General features: G+C 42.4%; 1 protein-coding gene across 6 annotated transcripts in view; it reads right to left on the bottom strand.

Moving 5' to 3' along the window:
* The window catches only part of SMAP1 (small ArfGAP 1), a 91202-nt gene extending 72867 nt beyond the window's left edge, over positions 1–18335 (bottom strand). For 4 of the 6 annotated variants that reach the window (XM_050972192.1, XM_050972190.1, XM_050972189.1 and 1 more), the window contains exon 1: positions 18108–18334. In XM_050972192.1, coding sequence (XP_050828149.1) covers positions 18108–18225 — 118 coding nt within the window. In that variant the 5' untranslated portion in view covers positions 18226–18334. Of the gene's footprint in view, positions 1–18107 lie in introns of all 6 variants that reach the window. The other 2 variants (XM_050972187.1, XM_050972188.1) reach the window with 2 other exon arrangements.
* Between the last annotated feature and the right edge of the window lie 246 nt (positions 18336–18581).

Genomic DNA, 18581 nt, shown 5'->3' on the forward strand with positions numbered 1-18581 from the left:
CAAAGTGAAAGAATTTTGTTTTGCCTTATTAATAAATTCCTTTTCCAAAATGAAGTCATTTTATCAAATATTAGGTGATCATAGGACACAGAAGCTGAATTGTGAAATAAAACACAATATTTAGGGTTCATGATAAAGTTATATACACAAACACACAGTTGATCCCTCCTCATGTAAATAACAAGAAAAAGGAGATTATGATTTGTTTTTGGAATTGTTCCCCAAAGACTTCCTATTTATCACAGAAATCAGATGACAGAATTTAAAAAGAACACCTACCTCATGAAAACACTTATTTTTAATAAAAATATCAGCATAACTGTGCTTTGCAAGGAAACTTCCTTTAAAACCATCTCCCAAAGTACTTCACACCTCAGATTTCACCCATCCCCACACTAGCCAGGTAAGCAGAATCATAATCAGCTTCTGAACTCTCAAGAGAGCAGCTCCTGACCCTTGGCCGGCAACCACACCTGGATAGCCTGAGCACTTGTCGGTGACTGTACAGGTAAAACACATGCACAGGACACAGCCACAGCACTCCTACCAGCCTGGTGGGTGCTACAGCACCCTTTGGAAAGTAAAGTCAGTGCCCCAAGTATCAGAGATGACAGGGGTGCCAACCCTGCTACATTCAATAACCTAACAGCTTCAGAAATAAAATTTCAATTTGCCTAAGGGGTAACACTCCAATTTTATCCTGCCTGCTCACTCATGAAGAGAAAGACTGCTTGTGTCAGAGTTCAGGCTGCAAGAATAAGGTGTGCAAGCTGTCATTTCCTGTTAGCAGCATTTGGTGCTTTCTAAAAAAGACAAGGTTATGTAGCATATTACAGTATTAGTAGGAAGCTTCTGGAGCAGGTCTTGACTGCAATTTTTCCCTTGTCAGCAAAGAAATGCTAAAACACTTACTGTTTTAAGTTTACAATTTGTATTCCTTTTATATGCAGAAATAAAAGGAAAATGGGCAACAGTGAGCTCTTACAAAGTGTTTTCATAAGCTGATAGCTAAGCATTAAGTAAAAGCATCACTGAAAAGAAAAATAAATTTATAAACCTATACTACTCTGTTAGGATGTAACAACCCCTCTGCACACCCAGGCAAAGGATAAAGATTAAATAAGCACCTGCTTCAAAAATAAACCCTTGAGTCAGTAATTGAAGTTCTTCCTTTAACTATGACAAAAACCTCAGAGATAAGATTTGTTTGCAAAACAGGCTTATCATGCAGCCTGTTTGCCATAAACAAGAATGAACCTTTCTCTACTAGAGATATTGCCTAGCAATTGCATTAATCAGCTTTCCTTTACCTTTTCTCCCCAAATATAACTGAAGAGCTCCTTAAGTAAACACTCCAAAACCGTACAAACTCTGTGCAGTCCTCAGTGACTCCAGAGATGTGCTTTCTCATACATAACAAGATGGTAAATGCACTCCCATAGCCCCTCCAACAAGAGCCTAAATTTGATAAAAGATACAGAGCAACCAGAGATTGAAGCTTCTTTATCCAAGAGCCATAGAATCAGGCTCTTTAATGTTGGAAAAGACATCTTAAAGTTCCACCATTAACTAAACATGGCCAAGTACCACATCTACCTGCACTTTAATACTTCCAGGGATGATGATACAGGACTTCAGGCACTGGAGCTGGGCAGCCTGTTCCAATGCCTGACCAACTTTTCAGTGAAGAAATCTTCCCCAATGTCTAATCAATACCTTCCCTGGCACAATTTGAGGCCACTTCCTCCTGTCCTGGCACTGGCTGCCTGGGAGAAAAGGTCAACCTTCACCTGGCTACCTCCTTTCAGGGAATTGCTAGAGCTTCCCTGAGCATCCTCCTCTCCACACTAAACAACCACAGCTCCTTCAGCTGCTCCTCACAGGACTTGCATTCTAGACCCTTCACCAGCTCTGCTGCCTTTCTCTGGACTCACTCCAGCACCGCAGTGTCCTTCTTGCAGTGTGGGGCCCAGAACTGGACACAGGATTTGAGGTGCAGCCCCACCAGTGCCAAGCAAAGAGGCACAAACACTGCCCTGGTCCTACTGACTACACTGTTGCTGATACAGGCCAGGATGCACTGGCTTTCTTGGGCACACGCTGGCTCACACTCAGCTGCTGTCAACCAGCCCCTCCAGATCCTCTTCCATCAAGCAACTTTTCAACCACTCTGCCCCCAGCTTGTAGCACTGCAGGGTGTTGTTGTGACCCAAGGGCAGGACCCAGCACTTGGCCTTGTTGAACCTCATACAACTCACCTCAGCCCATGGATAGAGCCTGTTGAGATTGCTCTGTGGAGCCTTCCTGCCTCCTTCCAGCAAACCAACAGCCCCACCCAACTTGGTATCATCTGTAAACTGACTGAGGGTGCACTCAAGACAGTCATCCAGATTACTGATAGAGATATTAAACAGGACTAGACCAAAGACTGAGCCCTGGGGAACCCCACGAGTGACCAGATAGATGTGACTCTGTTCACCACTCTCTGAGCCTGGCCACCCAGTCAGTTTACACACAGCAAAAAGCACACCTGCTCAAGCAGCCATGAGCAGGCAAAGTAAAGTGCCAAATTTCAGCCTCTAGACAGTAGACATACACTGAAATCATCTATACTGACCAGCCAGATTGTTTCATGTACTGATCCTCTCTGCTACATTTGTTTGTGTGGGGATGGAGTTTATTTTCTTCATAGAAAGCCCAAGGGTGGTGTGTTCTGAACCTGTGACCAAAATAGTGTCAATAACACACCAGTGTTTTAGCTATTGCTGAGCAGTGCTAACATTGAGGCCTTTTCTGTTCCTCAGACTATCCTGCCAGTGAGGAGGCTGGGGGTGGGTAAGAGGCCAGAAGGGGACACAGCTGAGACATCTGACCCCATCAGACCAAAGGGACATGGCATACAACACTGTGCTCAGCAATAAAAACTGGAGTAAGAAGGAGAAAGAGAGTGAGTAACTCTATATACGTAACTTTTATGTGTGATGGAAATGCTTTCCTGGAGAAGGCTGAACACCCACCTGCTGATGCTAAGTAGTGAATTAATTCCTTATTTTGCCTTGCTTGTGGGCACAGCTTTTGCTTTACCTGACTTCATCTCAACTCATGAGTTTTCTTAGTCTTAGAGTCCCTCTGCCATCCCACTGGCATACACATCCACTGCAGACATTCATCTACATTCCTCCTCTACATACTGTCTCACTTCCTCTTCAGGTTATGTAGAACAGATCAAGTAGATGTTTAGGCTGCACAATTCATCTGTCTTACCTAGAGAGCTGATTGGCCCACTCTCAAACACTAATATAACAGAGTTCTCAGGCACAAGAACAGCATACCTTGCAAATGCAAATGCAACTCTGGTCTTGACCCCCAAGTTTACTGTAACAATACTATCAATCTTCAGAGCAGAACTTTCAGCGGAGCTCAGGATACTAAATTAACAAAAGATGGGGGGAAAGAATAGGCTGAAGGGGACAAGCAGAATCACACCTTTTCTCCACTTGAAGCTCCAGTGTCACAGACACAAACCTTTCCCAAAAATCCCCTGCACGTCAGGGTAGCTACACTCCAGTACTGCACTCTGCCCAAGTCTCAGCAAATGGATCACACCTTAGAGTGCTTCAATACCTCTTCCTGAATCTAGGTTTGAGCCAATCCACACAAAAGAAGGTGTCTATGCTCTGTGAGATCTATCTTTTAAAGAGCAGGTGTTAACTTCTATATTTCCTCAGTCAGTGAACAAAGGAACTATAATCTAGGCATAAATGGACTTCCTGAGATCACTTAGATTAACTTCATATCTCAATCAGATCTAATTAGATCATGGTGCTTAGGGCTTTGTTCAGCTGTTTTGAACAACTCTAAGGCAGATTTCACCAACTCTTTGAGGAAAAACACAGTCCAAAACTTGAAAATTTTGTCATTTTTAGCCACAAAGTAACTTATTTATATCCAATTCAAATGCATCATGCTACACATTCAAGGCTTAAATGTGCTTTGCATTTTTCTAAGGACATCTTCTTGCTAAAACTATGTTGATCTCCTGCATGATGATAATAAATTAAATATAATTCAAACTAACACAGTTAAACACTCCAGCATGACAGACAATCATCAATACTCAGACATCATTATATCAGCTACATGTGACTGAGAAAGGAAGGAACAAATTTACTTTTAAGTAGTGCTCTTCACAGCTGATTTAAATAGATTTGTTTTTCAAAAAAATTGAGAGAAAGTTGGGAGGGTTTTTTGTGCAAGTTATTTTTCCAAAGTGATCTTCTGTATTTTGTGTAGAAAATAAGTTGCAGCTTTACAGTATTTTTCTTCAAAAATACCATTTTCTTCAGATGCCAGAAGAGAAATGGAATACAACACCAAAGCAGTAGTTGCATTCACTCTGGAATACAGACTTGAGTATGAGTTCAAAGCAGGGTTAAGGTTGCTTGAGAAGTTATCAATTCTCCAAATGTGCTCTCAAAACTTTGCAAGCCTCTCAGGCATGAGATCTTGGATCTGTTGTATTTTTCAAATTCTCACTTAAGACCAAACACTTGACAAAATCCTTTTGTTCTGTAAATACATTTTTGGGGTAACCTTTTTAAAGCAGGGACTCCATGAACACCCAGAAAGCTCCACAGAAATCACAGTGAAAAAGACAAGTATCAAGGGGTATTTAGAATCCATCACTTCTTTCAGAAGTTGCTTGCTCTATGCTGCAGAACACCTAAAAAATGGAACCAAGGCTTCACAGTCTTTAATAAAAGACAAAGATTGAAAGTTACTTTGTACTTAGAACACACAAGAAGCCCTCAGCAGTTGTGGTGCACAAACCTTGTCTAGTCATCATGCACCCACCAAAGAGGAGAAAACAAGATAAACACCCCTATGGCTCAAGATAAAGGCAGTTTAATAAAGAAAAGCAAAGACTGTAAGAAGTAAGAAGAAGCAAAAGAAAGAAGAAAAATATTCTCCTATCAGCAGGTGATATCCACTTCCTAGGAAGTGAGGTCTCAGTACACAGTTGGTTACTCTGGAAGACAAACACCCCAACAAAAAAACCTCCCCATTCCCCTGCTTCCTCTTAGCTTTTACTTTGTCACTTGTTCCAGCCTATCCCTAAGGTTTGTTTGGGTCAGCTGTCCTGGCTACGCTCCCTAAACTTTCACCCACCTCCAGCCCAGTGGCCTTTGGGGGGAGGCTGAAGAGACAGCCTTGAGGCTGCACTTGCACTGCTCAGCTCCAGCTGAAACACTGCTGTGCCATCAACACCCCTCTAGAGCTGCAAAGCACAGCACCACGAGCGCTGCTACGGGAAGTTACCCCCCTCTCAGACAACCCCAGTACAGCAGCTCAATGCATTTAACATTGAGAATGATCCAGGTATCACTTGGCAATGAGAAAGCCCAAAAAGCCTGCACTCAGTGTCTTACTAACATGCCTCCTTGGTTTCACCCCTGCTGAAGTGCTCAAGCATACTTCCTCTGAAGATCTAAAGGGTGCACACAAGGTACGGCATTTGCCATGTTTAAAGGCATATTTCTGTCACATCTGTTATCTGTAGATAGATAGATCTAGGCAACTGAACAAATACCCCATATATATAAACCTTAATGGGACAATCAGTCCCTATATTATAAAAGCATCATTACTTATCAGTACATTGGTTGCTTCTACAAAATTGTTAGGAATGACAAATTTAAACCCAAATGACTTCAGCACACATTGCCAGGAGCTTATTTCAAATTATCATCCATTCCAGATTGTCCCTCATTGCCATGTTTTGAATCCACCTGGAAGTTCAGCTGCATTCAAAAATACCAGGTTACACAATTAATCACTTCCACTGTCTTTTGCACAATTTCTTATATGACTACTACTGCCTTTAATCCTACCAATGAAGTCCTGTACTATGAAACTTTATTCATTTGCATTCAAAGACTTCAGTAAAAATGCACTAGATTTTTGTATAGCAATCAATAGCTGAATGTGGATTATTGCATTTTTTTTCTCATCCATACAAGAGAAAAAGTTACCTATTCCATTTCTTTTTCTTCTTTTTTAAACAAAAATCATAGCCTGACAAAGCTTTTAAAGAAAGAACTGCTCCTTCACCAAAACACACCTGCAAAGTCAGTTGCTTGGCAACATTTCCTCCAACTATCACACATGGCTGTCCACAGCTCCACTCTGGCAGGCACTGAGCTACAGTCTCTACTTCTTTTGCCTCCATCACCTACCAGAAACAAACACCTTTCCTGAAGAGAGGAAAGGGGCAACTGACAGTTTAAGACTCCTGAGACAGGCAGAACACAAAAACTACACAGATGAGCTTCCCCCATGAAACTTGTCACAAACTCCATAAGCTACAACATCAGCACTCTATATCCACATCTACCACAGACTTGCGGCAAAAGGATGTTCTCTGTTCCTCCAAGCTCCTCCTCCTCTTCAGATCATTACTTCAAAGCAGAAAAGCATCTGGCTTCTCTGGTCAGAGGAAGACAAATCTCATCAGTATTTTGGATAAGCAGGAAACAAGGCAGGAACCCAGGTTCCCTTCACTGGGTTGTTTCATAGCACTGGGCAGGAGTTCCTTGAGAATATGTTCTCAGACATACAAGTTTATCATGTAATAGAAAGCAAAAAGTGATCAAGACAAAACAGTCTTGTCTTGATGATAAGCAGGAGTTAACAGTGTATCACATAATCAGAGTCTAATGTAAATGATGAATATATATAGGTATCTGTTCAAATTTTAAACTTGCCAAGTTATCCCTAAGACAATACAGCAGTTTTGTTTGAATGGATTTTTGTGAAGCCATTCAAGAGAAAAATGTTAAGAGAACTAATACTGCTCAAGCTCTCAAACCTTAATCAAGTAAGAGGCCAGAATGGAAAAAGCAGGAATCCGTAGTATCTTTTGTAGATCTGTAGAATCTTTTTTGCCCTGCTCTTAGAGAGGAAATCGTTGTCAGTCATAACAGGGAGTTCAAACCAGTAGCTTTCAGATCCAGGGAAACTTCTGACACAAGGGATACTAGCTCTAAGCAGCTAGTATCCCTTGGTCTCCTGCATGATAATACTAACTACAGAGCAGTTAAAGTTGTGAAGTTTTTGTCCTAGCTAGACTTAAACACTTCAGTCAAACACAATATGAGTAATCCTTTTACCATATCATTTCAATTTGCTTTAAATGGCTAGATTTGGTCCTTTTTGTCTCTGGATGCACAAACAACAGCAAGATTTCCGTATTTCTTGCAAACTCAAAGCTCTACTACAGTCTGTACTTACTAATGTTCAATCACTTCTCATAAAGGACTCCAACTTTAAACAAAGAATCTGCTTTGAATTGACCTAGACTGATACTTGCTTACTGGGGAGAAAGGAAAAACATTACATGCAGAGGGTATCTGCAGTGGGACTCCATATCAGCTTGCAAGTGATACAACAACTGAAATGGATCTGAAGTAGCAGAGACTGGAAGGGACTCTAGAAGATCAGCTAGTAGAAGCCCTGGTGTTCAGAGCACAGAGAACACAGCAGGTTGCTTAGGGCTGTTCCCGGTCAGGTTTTTAGGGCTACCACACTGCACGCTCCACAGCCTCTCCAGGTAACCTGATCCTGTTCAGTCTTTCCTGGAGAAAAAAACAAAACCAGTGACACACACACACAAAAAAACCCCAAAAAACAGAACAAAAAAAATCAAACAAAAAACCAAACCAACCAACCAAACAAAAGTACCTCCCAAAAGCCCCAAACAAAACAAACAAAAAACCCAACACCAAAAACCCAAACAAATCTAAACAAAACAACAACAAAACCTTATCTTTTAGTGGAACTTCCTGTGTTTTAATTTGCATTCATTGCCTTTTGGTCGTATCACTAAATATTACAGACAAGTCTGCCCCCATCATCCATTCTTTCTGTCACCAGGTATTTATTATACACAACCATAAGAACCCCCCAGCAGTCTTCTCTCCTCCGGGTTAAACAATCTCAGTGCTCTCAGCCTCTACCTGACTGTAAGGCACACTACCCTTCCCCTTCATGCCGCTTTGCTAGACTTGCTCCAGTCTGTCCCTGATTCTTTCTGGAGCCCAGAACAGGACCGCACTACAGACGTAGTCTCATCAGTGCTGAGGAAAGGATCTCCTGCACCCACACACTGACCACTCTCTTTTGGAAATTCAGTCCAAGATCTTGTTTGCCTTTGTGGCAAGGGTGCATTACTGATGCATGACCAATTTTTGACCCTCAGCATCTCTTTTGCACTGCCCTCCCTAAGGAAAGAGCTTTGCATTTCCCTTTGTTAAACTTCTAAACATTCCTGTTGGCTCATTTCTTCCACTTGTTCTCTTGCCTGCTCCTGAGTAGCAGCACATCCATCTGGTTTATCAACCACTCCTCCCAGCTTTGCATCCCATCAAGTTTGCAAAGGGAGGGGTCTATCCAGTCACACAGGTTATTAAAGAGGATGTTAAACAGTGCTTGCCTCAATAACAATCGCTGTGCTACACCAAAAGGGACTGGCCTCCCACTGACCTTTAGGATGTTGATCACCACCCTGGCATTTTAGCCTCTAAGCTATTTTCAATCCACCTCACTGTGTCTTTATCCAGAAAGCATTTCATCAACTTACCAAAGAAGAAGTTACAAGGCAGTTTCCAAAGCCCCATGAAAGGTCAAAGTAAGAAAACACCCATTGTTCTCATCCACCAAGCCGGTCATCTTGCTTGGTTCAGTGTGGAAGGCTGTTATCGGGTTGGTCACACGTTAGAGCCCCTTGATTAATGCATACCAACTGCTGCCCATCATTTTTCTTCATGTGTTTTCAGAATTATTTGGTGTGCCACTTTTCCAGGAGCAAAGGCAAAGCTGTCTGGCTTGCAGTTTCCTAGACATTCCTTCTTGCCCTCTTCAGAGATAGTAAGGACATTTGCTTGAGTTCAGCCTGTAAAAACCATCCCCTCAGTCACCATGACCTTAGTTAATGACAGTCACCACAAAATTACCTTGGGCACCCCATCTCACTCCTGGCTGCATCCTATTAGAGCCCACAGATTTGTGTACGGTGATCCCAAACCTGATCCTTCTCTACTAACAGAGTACGCTTTCCTTGCCAAGAATTGCTGAAAACAAGTCTAACTAGTAAAGAACAAAGTGAAGAAGACATTGAATGTTTCAGTTGCTTCTACATCCCTTATGAGCAATTCCCCTCCCCATTCAGCAGCAGGCCTACATTTTCTCTGTTCTTTTTTCTGCTAATTATCTGTAAATGCTTCCCTTGCTGCCATTCACATATACCTTGAAAGATTAAACTCCACATGGACACTGGCTTTCTGACCTAGACACATTTGCATGCTTGGATTATGTCTCCAGGCTCTCCCTGAGCCAACATGTTTCTGCTTCCACCTGTTATATGCTGCCTTTTTGTGTCTGAGCTTTTTCAGAAGCTCCTCATTCATTCAAGCAGGACCTCTGGTGCCTCTGTACCATCTCCTATTCATTGCAATATGCCACACCAGAGTTTAAAGAAGTAGTCAACCAGCTTTCCTGGCTCTCTCTGCTCAGAACCATCTTCAAACGATTCTTCCAAGATCTTCCTTTCTGAAGGCTATGGTTGTAATCCTACTATTTGCTTCGCTGTCTCCAGTTCAGATCCTTCTAGAGCTCTTCTACCTCATGACCACTGCAGCCAAGACTACTCCTAACTTTTACATCCTCAACCTGTCATTGCTTATTTGCAAGCACTTCTGCTGAGATATGGGCACCAATGTATTCCAGAAGCTTCCTTGATTCCCTGCTGTGCTTCCTCCCCAGAAAATAATAAGGGTGGTCCAAGCACCCTATTAGCAAGAAACCCTGTGAACATTAGGCTTGAGTTGTCTGAGGAAATCCTCATTATTACTCTTGACCCACAAGCTTTCAACTGGCTCATCCATCTCCAGGTAAAGCTACAGGCAGCCCCACTGCTCTCACAGCAACTCCCCTTTACCACCATCCCAGCCTGCCCTTCCTAAGCACCTGTACTTACTCACTGCAGTCCTCCAGCTGTGAGATATCCCACTCAGCAATGCCAATAAAAATCATAGCTCAATTCCTAACTCATTTTACTCTGCCATAATATCTGAAAACAACTTGCTGACAGTACAGTGAGGACAGATTAAACTAGTCACGGGTTCATCAGCCTAACTCTTCAGAACCACCTTAACAGGAAAATAAGAGATCGCTGAACAACTTTGCCTGTTCACAAGGCAAAATCATTATGTCTAGGAGAACTCTGCTGTGGCCACAAGAGACACTGTGAAGCACCAAAGTTCTTAAAGTAAAGCTGAATCATGCTCAAATGAATCTTATGAAGCCAGTCCAAGACAATGTGACACCTGAGCTAAATCAACTGCTGACTACTCCCTGAGTAATGTCTGATAATTGACTCTCTTAAATCCTATAGGATGCATGCATTAAAGAGGGAGTCACTTTTCCAGGAAAGAGTACCTCCCTAAAAGTCTGCTTATCACATAGATGTATCTAATTGCAGCCTGTATCATGTACAAGGACATGATACAAGCTGCAGCAGAATTGCTCTTTCTTTTTTATAGCATTCCAACCAAAGATGGAAGACAGCATCATTCCATTCCGCAAAAGGAAATTGAGGAACAAAGCAAAGACCAAATGTACAAACAGCATCCTGCAGCAGCTTTTTTACATCACTGAAGGGTGGCAGAACTGCAGCTTCAGGACCACCTGAAGACACACACCTGTAACCTTGACCAAAAGAACTGGGGTGTTTTGCACTTTAAAAAGGCAAGAGCATGATCTCACCAACAGTAATAATTACTTTTCAGGAAACGTCCCATCCTTATGGTCCACATAACAGAAACAGCTTAGACTGCCAATAACTTCTGCACATAAGGCAGCAAACTAAGCACATAAGGATTTCTCCATCTGTATAATACACCTCAGAGAATCTCGATATTTACAACATAATAAAAAAATAAAATAAGTCCCACAAATATTTCTATTAGTAGTCACAGAAAAAAATTAGGTTGAAAGGGATCTCTGGAGGTCACCTAGTCTGGCCTATTGACAAAGCAATGCTAAGTTCAAAGTTAAATCATTCTGCTTTGGGTCTCACACAGTCAAGTTAAATTAAGTCCTGAAGAATAGAGATTGCATCCATTGCAGGAAAAAAGCCTTCACCTTTGCAAATAATCCAGTGCTATTACAAGCTAAATGGATTTCCTGTAATATATTTGAAAATATATTTTCTGCACTGTAAGAGTCAGGAGATGGAAACAGCAATCTCCCTTACAGGGGCCACTAGTGTCACCCAACACTGCAACATCCCATTCAGAAGTCCTAAGCTAAGGCTGGCATACTTTTTTCCCATCAAATGACGTGTCTTAAGGGCTCCTTTCTTGGGGGAGACAATTAACCTTCTCAGGGCTGCAACAGCAACTAATTCATAAGTTTCTGTCTCATCTAACCAGTGTCAGCAACAGGTAAGAGCACACAGAATGAGAGCACTGAAGTGGTTTTATTTTGTAGCAGGAAATTAGGAAAAAATCCTGGTTATACAGCCCCAAGAGAGACTAAAGTGAGTTTCTGGTCCCTAAGGGTCTCTGAAGGCACTGTCTTTGACAAAAAGGCCAGAAAACTAGCAGCTAAGTACCAGATTATCACTAGGCCTTCTAGTGATACAGTTCCTTACTATTATTTGAGCTCAAAATATATAATTTCATCTCCTAAGCTTAAGTAAGAACAACCCTGAATCAAAATGCTTTGCCTTCATTATTCCTTATGGAAGGACACTGCAAAGCCCCACTGGAGAGCCAGAGGCCTCCAGTTGTATCTGTCAATTCATATTCCAGTCTGTTACACTCACAGGATCTTTCCCAAGCTTATCTCACAACATGAACCCTGCAACAAAAACACACAAAGAAACACCAGCAATTTCTTGATCCAAGTGACCTGCAGTAACATGTGTAACATATTTGCAACAACTGGTACAGAATATCCACAGAGCACAATCAGCTAGCAGTAAGCTAGTACTTTGTGTCTGAACTTCAGTATAGGGCTAGAAGTTGCACCGGAAATGATATGTGAAACTGACCTCCAGCATAATCCATCTGTGTTCTATTCCCCTAGTGTACTCTTAGGGGCTTCTCCACCTAAGGAGGAGGACAGGAAAGATTTTCACCTGAGGAGGTACAGCAGCCAGTGCCTTGCCCTAGTGTGAGCTCTGTCAGTGAGCTGTCACAAAGCTTTCTTACAGTGAGTCAAAAGCTGATGCCTTGCACAGGCTGAGGGCAGTGAGCTGTAAGACCTATCCATCTGCTTGAGAAAGAAGTGCACTATCTATTAAAGTACACAGGCAAAATTAAGACACTCAAAAGATCAGACATCAAACAAGCAAACAGCAAGGCAGCTTCCCAAAAAGTGACGATCATACACAAATATTTAAGTTGGTCTCCCAACCATAGAAGAGATCAAATGCAAGACTTGAATGTCTCCTCTACACAGAGGAGTCTGAACAGCTGTAAACATATCTGGGATACTCCAGATTTCTTTCCATGGCTAGTATGCCCACTTAAACTATATTTCTTTTCTCCTTCACTGCTAAGAGACACCATGCTTGGGATTGGTTAGTTGTTGGGGAAGTTAAAGTTCTAGCTACACAAATGTTAGTACCATAATCTTTTCTGTTGAGCCTCTCTCCTCTCTCCACACTGCCAAGTGCCTGTACCTGCCACTCTTCAGACAGAAGGCCAAGTCTTCAATCACATACAGATATTCAATAACTGTATAGTACTACTATAAATAGTGAAAACTATTCTCATTAATATTACAACCAAAGTAAACCAATTTTAATCTGGTTGAACAAGCAACAGTGTCAATGTGCTTCTTTGTACTATGATTTTGGTAACAGAATTTAAACAGGCTTCAAGCACTATCAGGCATGAAGTAAGTAAACATTAAAAAACCAAACAAAAAAAAAAAACCCAAAAACCAAGCAACAACAACAACAAAAAGAACCCACAAAAAAACAACAACAAAAACAAAACAAAAAAACCCCAGAACATTTCCTCTGATACAGAAATTTACTCACTTTTTCTGAAGGCCCAAAACATCTACAGTTGTTTACACTAAGGTCTGCAAGTTTCCAATTATGTTATTTTAACTTGATTACAGTTTTAAAAAAATCTAAAGCAGTTGACAGCTCAGGTAATTGCGTTCTTGATAGGGAGATGAATTTACAGACTTCAGTAGTCAATCCATTGGTATTAAAGACAGCAATTAAATACAAGCACAGCAGACAGAAAAAGTATGTCAGAGAACATTCACATTGTTTTTTCCTAGAAGGGGACAAGATATCCAGCAGAACTGAAGGACTGTTCATCTAAGCAAGCAAGCCTGTAAACTGAAGGCCATCAGTCTTGGTCTAGTGCAACTGCCTCTGTAAATGGGGAGCATAAGACTGATTACTGTTTCTAATCATGTCTGAAACTAATCTCTTTTTGTGCTTCATCACACACTTCAACTTCTAAGTACTTGACTCAGTATTTAATATCAGCATCCTAATAACACCAGCCTTGCTGTCAAGCAATAAACACAAGACTAGAAGACTTCTAGCATGTTATAAGCAGGTACTAACTAACTATACAGAAATAGCAAATTATAGCCCCTACAGTCAAAGGGTCCCTGACTGATGTTAACAGTTTGAGGTTTTTTTATTTTGGCTTCATTTGACAGATTTCTAAGAGGTGTTATTGCTTAAGGGATTCAAATAACAATTTAAAAAATGCATTACCCTCCCTCCACAATGAAAAATTAGAAAAAAAACCAAATGCTTTACAACAGCTTTCAGCATAGTCTACATACCTGATACAGCTTCTACATCCTTCAAATTCCTGCCACCTTTACTTAGTTATACAAACAAAAAGGATCACAAAGGAATTTCAGTTGTCTTTCAAAACTTCAGGGTGGCTTAAGCTACTGTCAACAAACCCTACTACTTCCTACAGGTATCAGAAACAGTAGTGTAACTTCTTCCTAGTAAAATAACTCTGGGAAGACATCAGCTGCCTTATGCAGACAGCTGTTCAGATAGGGATGTAAAGAACAGACAGTACACAGACAAGAACTGCCTTGTCAAATGTCATCCCAGCCTCCTCACTCTTTCAAAAGTCTCAGTGATTGCAAAGACAGTTCCAGAACCTTTAATTTTCAGGCTTCTTCCCCACAGAAGTAGCATCTAATTTTTCTGACAGCTGCAAGATTTACAATTTGAAGGTGACATATGGCAACTACCGTATGGCCCTACAACAGGTAGTTTCCAGCGCATTTTAGCAGCAACAGTCAGATTCATAGCAGCTATTTAAACAGGCAAGAGTCAAATACAGAATAAAAATCACTTCCAGAAACTGTTTCCAGGGTCAGCAATCCTAATTATTACTTAATGCTACTCTAGCAGATGTGTTCTCAACTGTATTCTTCACCTTACAAAGACATTCAATGTATCTGCATACCTCACACTTGAAGAAGCAGACCATAAATCAAAGGACATGTTTGTTCTTGATACAAGACCACTGCTAATGTCAGGAAGAATATTTTGAGGATGACCAAGAAATAGCTTTTTCCAATTCTTACACAAGCATACAATAAATACTGGAAAGGTGGATGCTTCAAACTTCCTTGCAGGCAATGCATATGGTGGTCCTAAATGTGGGCAAGGAAAGCTAAGTCAGTAACTGAGGAGTGATAGGATGGTAGTGAGATCCTGTATCACCTTTGTGATGCAAGAAGTAAAAGCCAGCAGAAAAGCCTGATTGATATGAAGGAAGAGTTCAACAGTAGCATTACAGTAGATGCAATGAAAGTAACGAGTGGCAAATACGCTAATAGGACCACATATACACTTTTTAGGGTCAAAAGGATATTTGTAAGATTTTAAATTATGTGTAGCTACTTAAGAATTCCCAGAGCCTCAAAAAATAGCAGTTAGATATATACAAGTATATGCTATATATGCAAGATTTCCAGAACCTTTGGATCTGACTATCTGAAAAGAACCCCAGGGTAAATATAAGACTTCAGGTTTAAGAGATACTATAAAATCTAGGGTGAGAGAAAGGAATTAGTTTCAGGTAACTGCCCTAGCTGAACTGACAGCTATCTGAAAGACCATACTGAAACCACGTTTTTATGCACTGACAGAATAAGATCGAAGACAACTGCAACTCAGTTAAAAAAAACTGGAATTAATCATGAAGATGTTACCCCACAATTAAGTGAACAGAAAAAGAAACAAAACACAGAACTTGGAGGCGCCTACTGAGCAACAGAAAGGACAGACAAAGGAGCAAAGCTCACACAAGAGAGGAAAGTAACAGAAACTAAAGTGGACAACACTGCAAAAAGAATACATTACATTAAGAAAACGAAAGACACGCCAAACTAGGACTGACACAAGAAGTCCTTCACATTTTGTCATGTTAATGACAAATGGCTTCATGTTAATTTCTGCAGAATCCAGGATCAAGAGGCTCTCCAGTGGAACTGACCATAGGGAACTCCAGACTAATCACAAACAGGACTAGAGATGAAAGGGATGCTGTTAGTGTTGCAAGAGGTGAAGGAGATCTCACAGGCTGGGGAATGCCAGACAGCTGGCAGGCTCCGGTTAGCTAACAGAGCCACGTTAATAGCTGCTGCCTCAGACAGCTCTGCATTCCAGGACTAGCAAAACTACAGCTTCACCAGACAGCAGCAAGTCATGAGCACTCATATACCATGGATTAAACATGAAATACATTAGGAAAAAACAGCTGGCTGCAGCCTTTAAGCAAGAGTTCAACAGTGGCATTGCAAGCTCATGATAAGCTTGATTTTCAACTTAACCACTGATAATGTTTCCTTTTTTTCTGAGCTGTCTTCTGGAGGTATAGAGAAATCCAGACTTCAGGGTATAGTGGAATCATCTCAATATTGTTCACACAAACCTCCTTACCAGAGGAAGCTTCCTAAACTTCAAGTAAGAAATCGCCACAAACTTTGTTTATATGGCCACATCTCAGCCAAGTGCCTTTAGAAGAGCTGCAACTAAAGCAAGTTTATCATTCCACACTCTTCCTTCCAACTATTAAAAAACCCCAAACATACACAGTACAGGCAAAGTCAGCACTACAAAGCTAATACGATACAAGATTTAAAACAAAAATTGCTACAAGAGGGTGAAACAAATGCAAATTAAACTTGAAGGAAAGAACAGAATAAATAAAAAAGGAACCGCCAAACCACAAGTCCCTCACATTGCATCACCCAGTATTTTCATGCCAGCTTTCCTGGAGACAGGGTGAAAGCAAGCCATGCTTCTGGCATACAGAGAAACAGCAAAAGAGAAATTCAACAAAAGAGAAAAGCAAGAAGCTTTCAAAAGTGCCATCAGATTTTAGTAGGCACCTAAGCAAAATAGTTTACTAGAAATTTGAAAACTGAATGAACATGTACTAGCAAAAGACAGCCTGGTCAAGATATTGGTAGGTCCTCCAGAACCTGAACAGGAAAAAAAAAACCAAATTCAAGATGCACCAAAGATTGATCTTATGAAAGAAAGCACCAAAGAAAAGAACAGTGAATAAAACCACTTATTAACACAAATATAAGGAAAAGGAAGCTGAAAGTGTCAGCACTGCTGAACTGAAAGGGAAAAAGATACCAAGCTCTGAGGGTTACAGAGACATGCAAACATTTTAACTAAGCAAGAGTTAGAAAGAGAAAACTCAGAAGACAGGTTAAATAATCAGAGAATTCTGGATTCCAATCTCAAGCAACACAGCCCTCAGGCCGATGCTACAGAACAACTTACATGTGGAATTCCATCAGCAAGCAACACCAAGCAGCATTCAGCACAGAAATACAAACTGCCAATAACAGACAAAACATACAAATGTGCTTTTTCCACAAAGTCACTGGTTAGGAAGAGTCATTTACATGGTAACCAGCTGCCAGGGGGCAAGAGGAGCTGTGGTAGGAAATGGTTAAGGCAGAATTATTTACAAAATATAAAGACCCATTATCTTTGGTGTAATCCATATAATCTACTTCTAAGAGTTTGTATTAGGACAGTCTTCTCTTTGATTGTGCATGGCATGACTTGAGTGCACAGTGAAAACCAGTAGCACAGATGGGAAGAAAATTTACAAACACAGAGCCATTTCTGGTTGCTCAAATGAAGCTAACTCACACTTCACCTCTACTTCATGTGGAGAAGGACTGAACAAGGCAGCTCTGGCATTAATCATACACTGTGAACTCCCAATTGTTATTCAGGAAGCATTAGACTTAATAACTTACTGTGCAGCTACCTTACCTAGAATAACATCATAATAAATTGACTCTAGATGAAAGAGGGATGTGCTACAATTTTCCATTTAAAAGCCACAGAATCCAAGGTAAATACAAACGCAAATAAATATCTACTTTTGTGCAGGAAAAGAAATTAAAGCACTGTAAGATTTGCCAGTGATATAATCTTTAAAATTCTATTCATCACAAAAGCCACATCTGTGACACATTTAACCAGACTCAGACACCAAGATTCACAGAGTCTGGCATTCTGACTGAGTCAGCAAGGCAGGGTATATTGTTTTGGACACCCGACATTTAACTCATCTGGCATCTACCCCTGGCATCAGCCAGTCCCTTCCCGAAGGCCACAGCCCGCTCCAGATCGATACCTGGCAGCGCAGGAAGCGGACGCGGCCGTGAAACTTCAGGAAAGGGCTGGGCCAGTCATTGCATAAAGCCCGGCTGGGGGTTCCTCGCTGGAGGACGAGGCGGCTGCAGCCCAGTCCAGGGAAGAGCGGAGCGCGGCTCACACGGAAAGGTCAGGCTGGCTGGCTGTCCGCCCCGCCGCGGTCCCCGAGCCTGAGCCCGACCCCGCTGCTGCCGCCCCCGGGCCCGCTGTCGGGAGGAGCCGCCTGCTGGTTCCGCCGCCCCTGCGGACGTGGTGCGGCCCCGAGCCAGGCCCCGCGGCCGCCCCGAGCTGGGACCCGCCGGTGCCGCGCCGCGCCCGGGCCGGGCCCCGCGCCCCCCGCCCCGCGCACCTTTGGCCTCGCAGTCGGCGCAGTACTTGTTGTCCTCCTCCCGCAGGAGCTTGGCCAGGATGGCCTGGTGCTGCTCGTTCTGCTTCTGCGCCTTCTCCCGGCAGGAGCGGGTGGCCATGGCGGGGCTGGAGCGGGGCTGGAGCGGGGCCGGGAACGCTCCTGCCCTGGCGCGGCCACGGGAACCGGCGGCCGCGAGCGCCGACTTCCTCAACCGGAACTACTTGCGGACGCGGACGCCTCCGCCTCCCTCCCCGCCCGCTACCGGGATGGCGCGCGCGCACACGCCCACCCTGGCCTCGACTGTCCCTTATTCGGGGGTGACAAATAGTCCACCGGGTCCCTAAGGCCACGCCGCGATGTCGCCCCTACGCGGCGCTTCCCAAAGAGAAAAACACGCCTTCCTGGCTTTAGAAGGGCACGGAGCGGTGCCCGGGCATAAGGGGTCAGTCGGTCACAGCAGATGATGTATCCATC

The sequence above is a fragment of the Serinus canaria genome, chromosome 3 (genome assembly GCF_022539315.1).
Source record: "Serinus canaria isolate serCan28SL12 chromosome 3, serCan2020, whole genome shotgun sequence".
Taxonomy (NCBI): Eukaryota; Metazoa; Chordata; class Aves; order Passeriformes; family Fringillidae; genus Serinus; species Serinus canaria.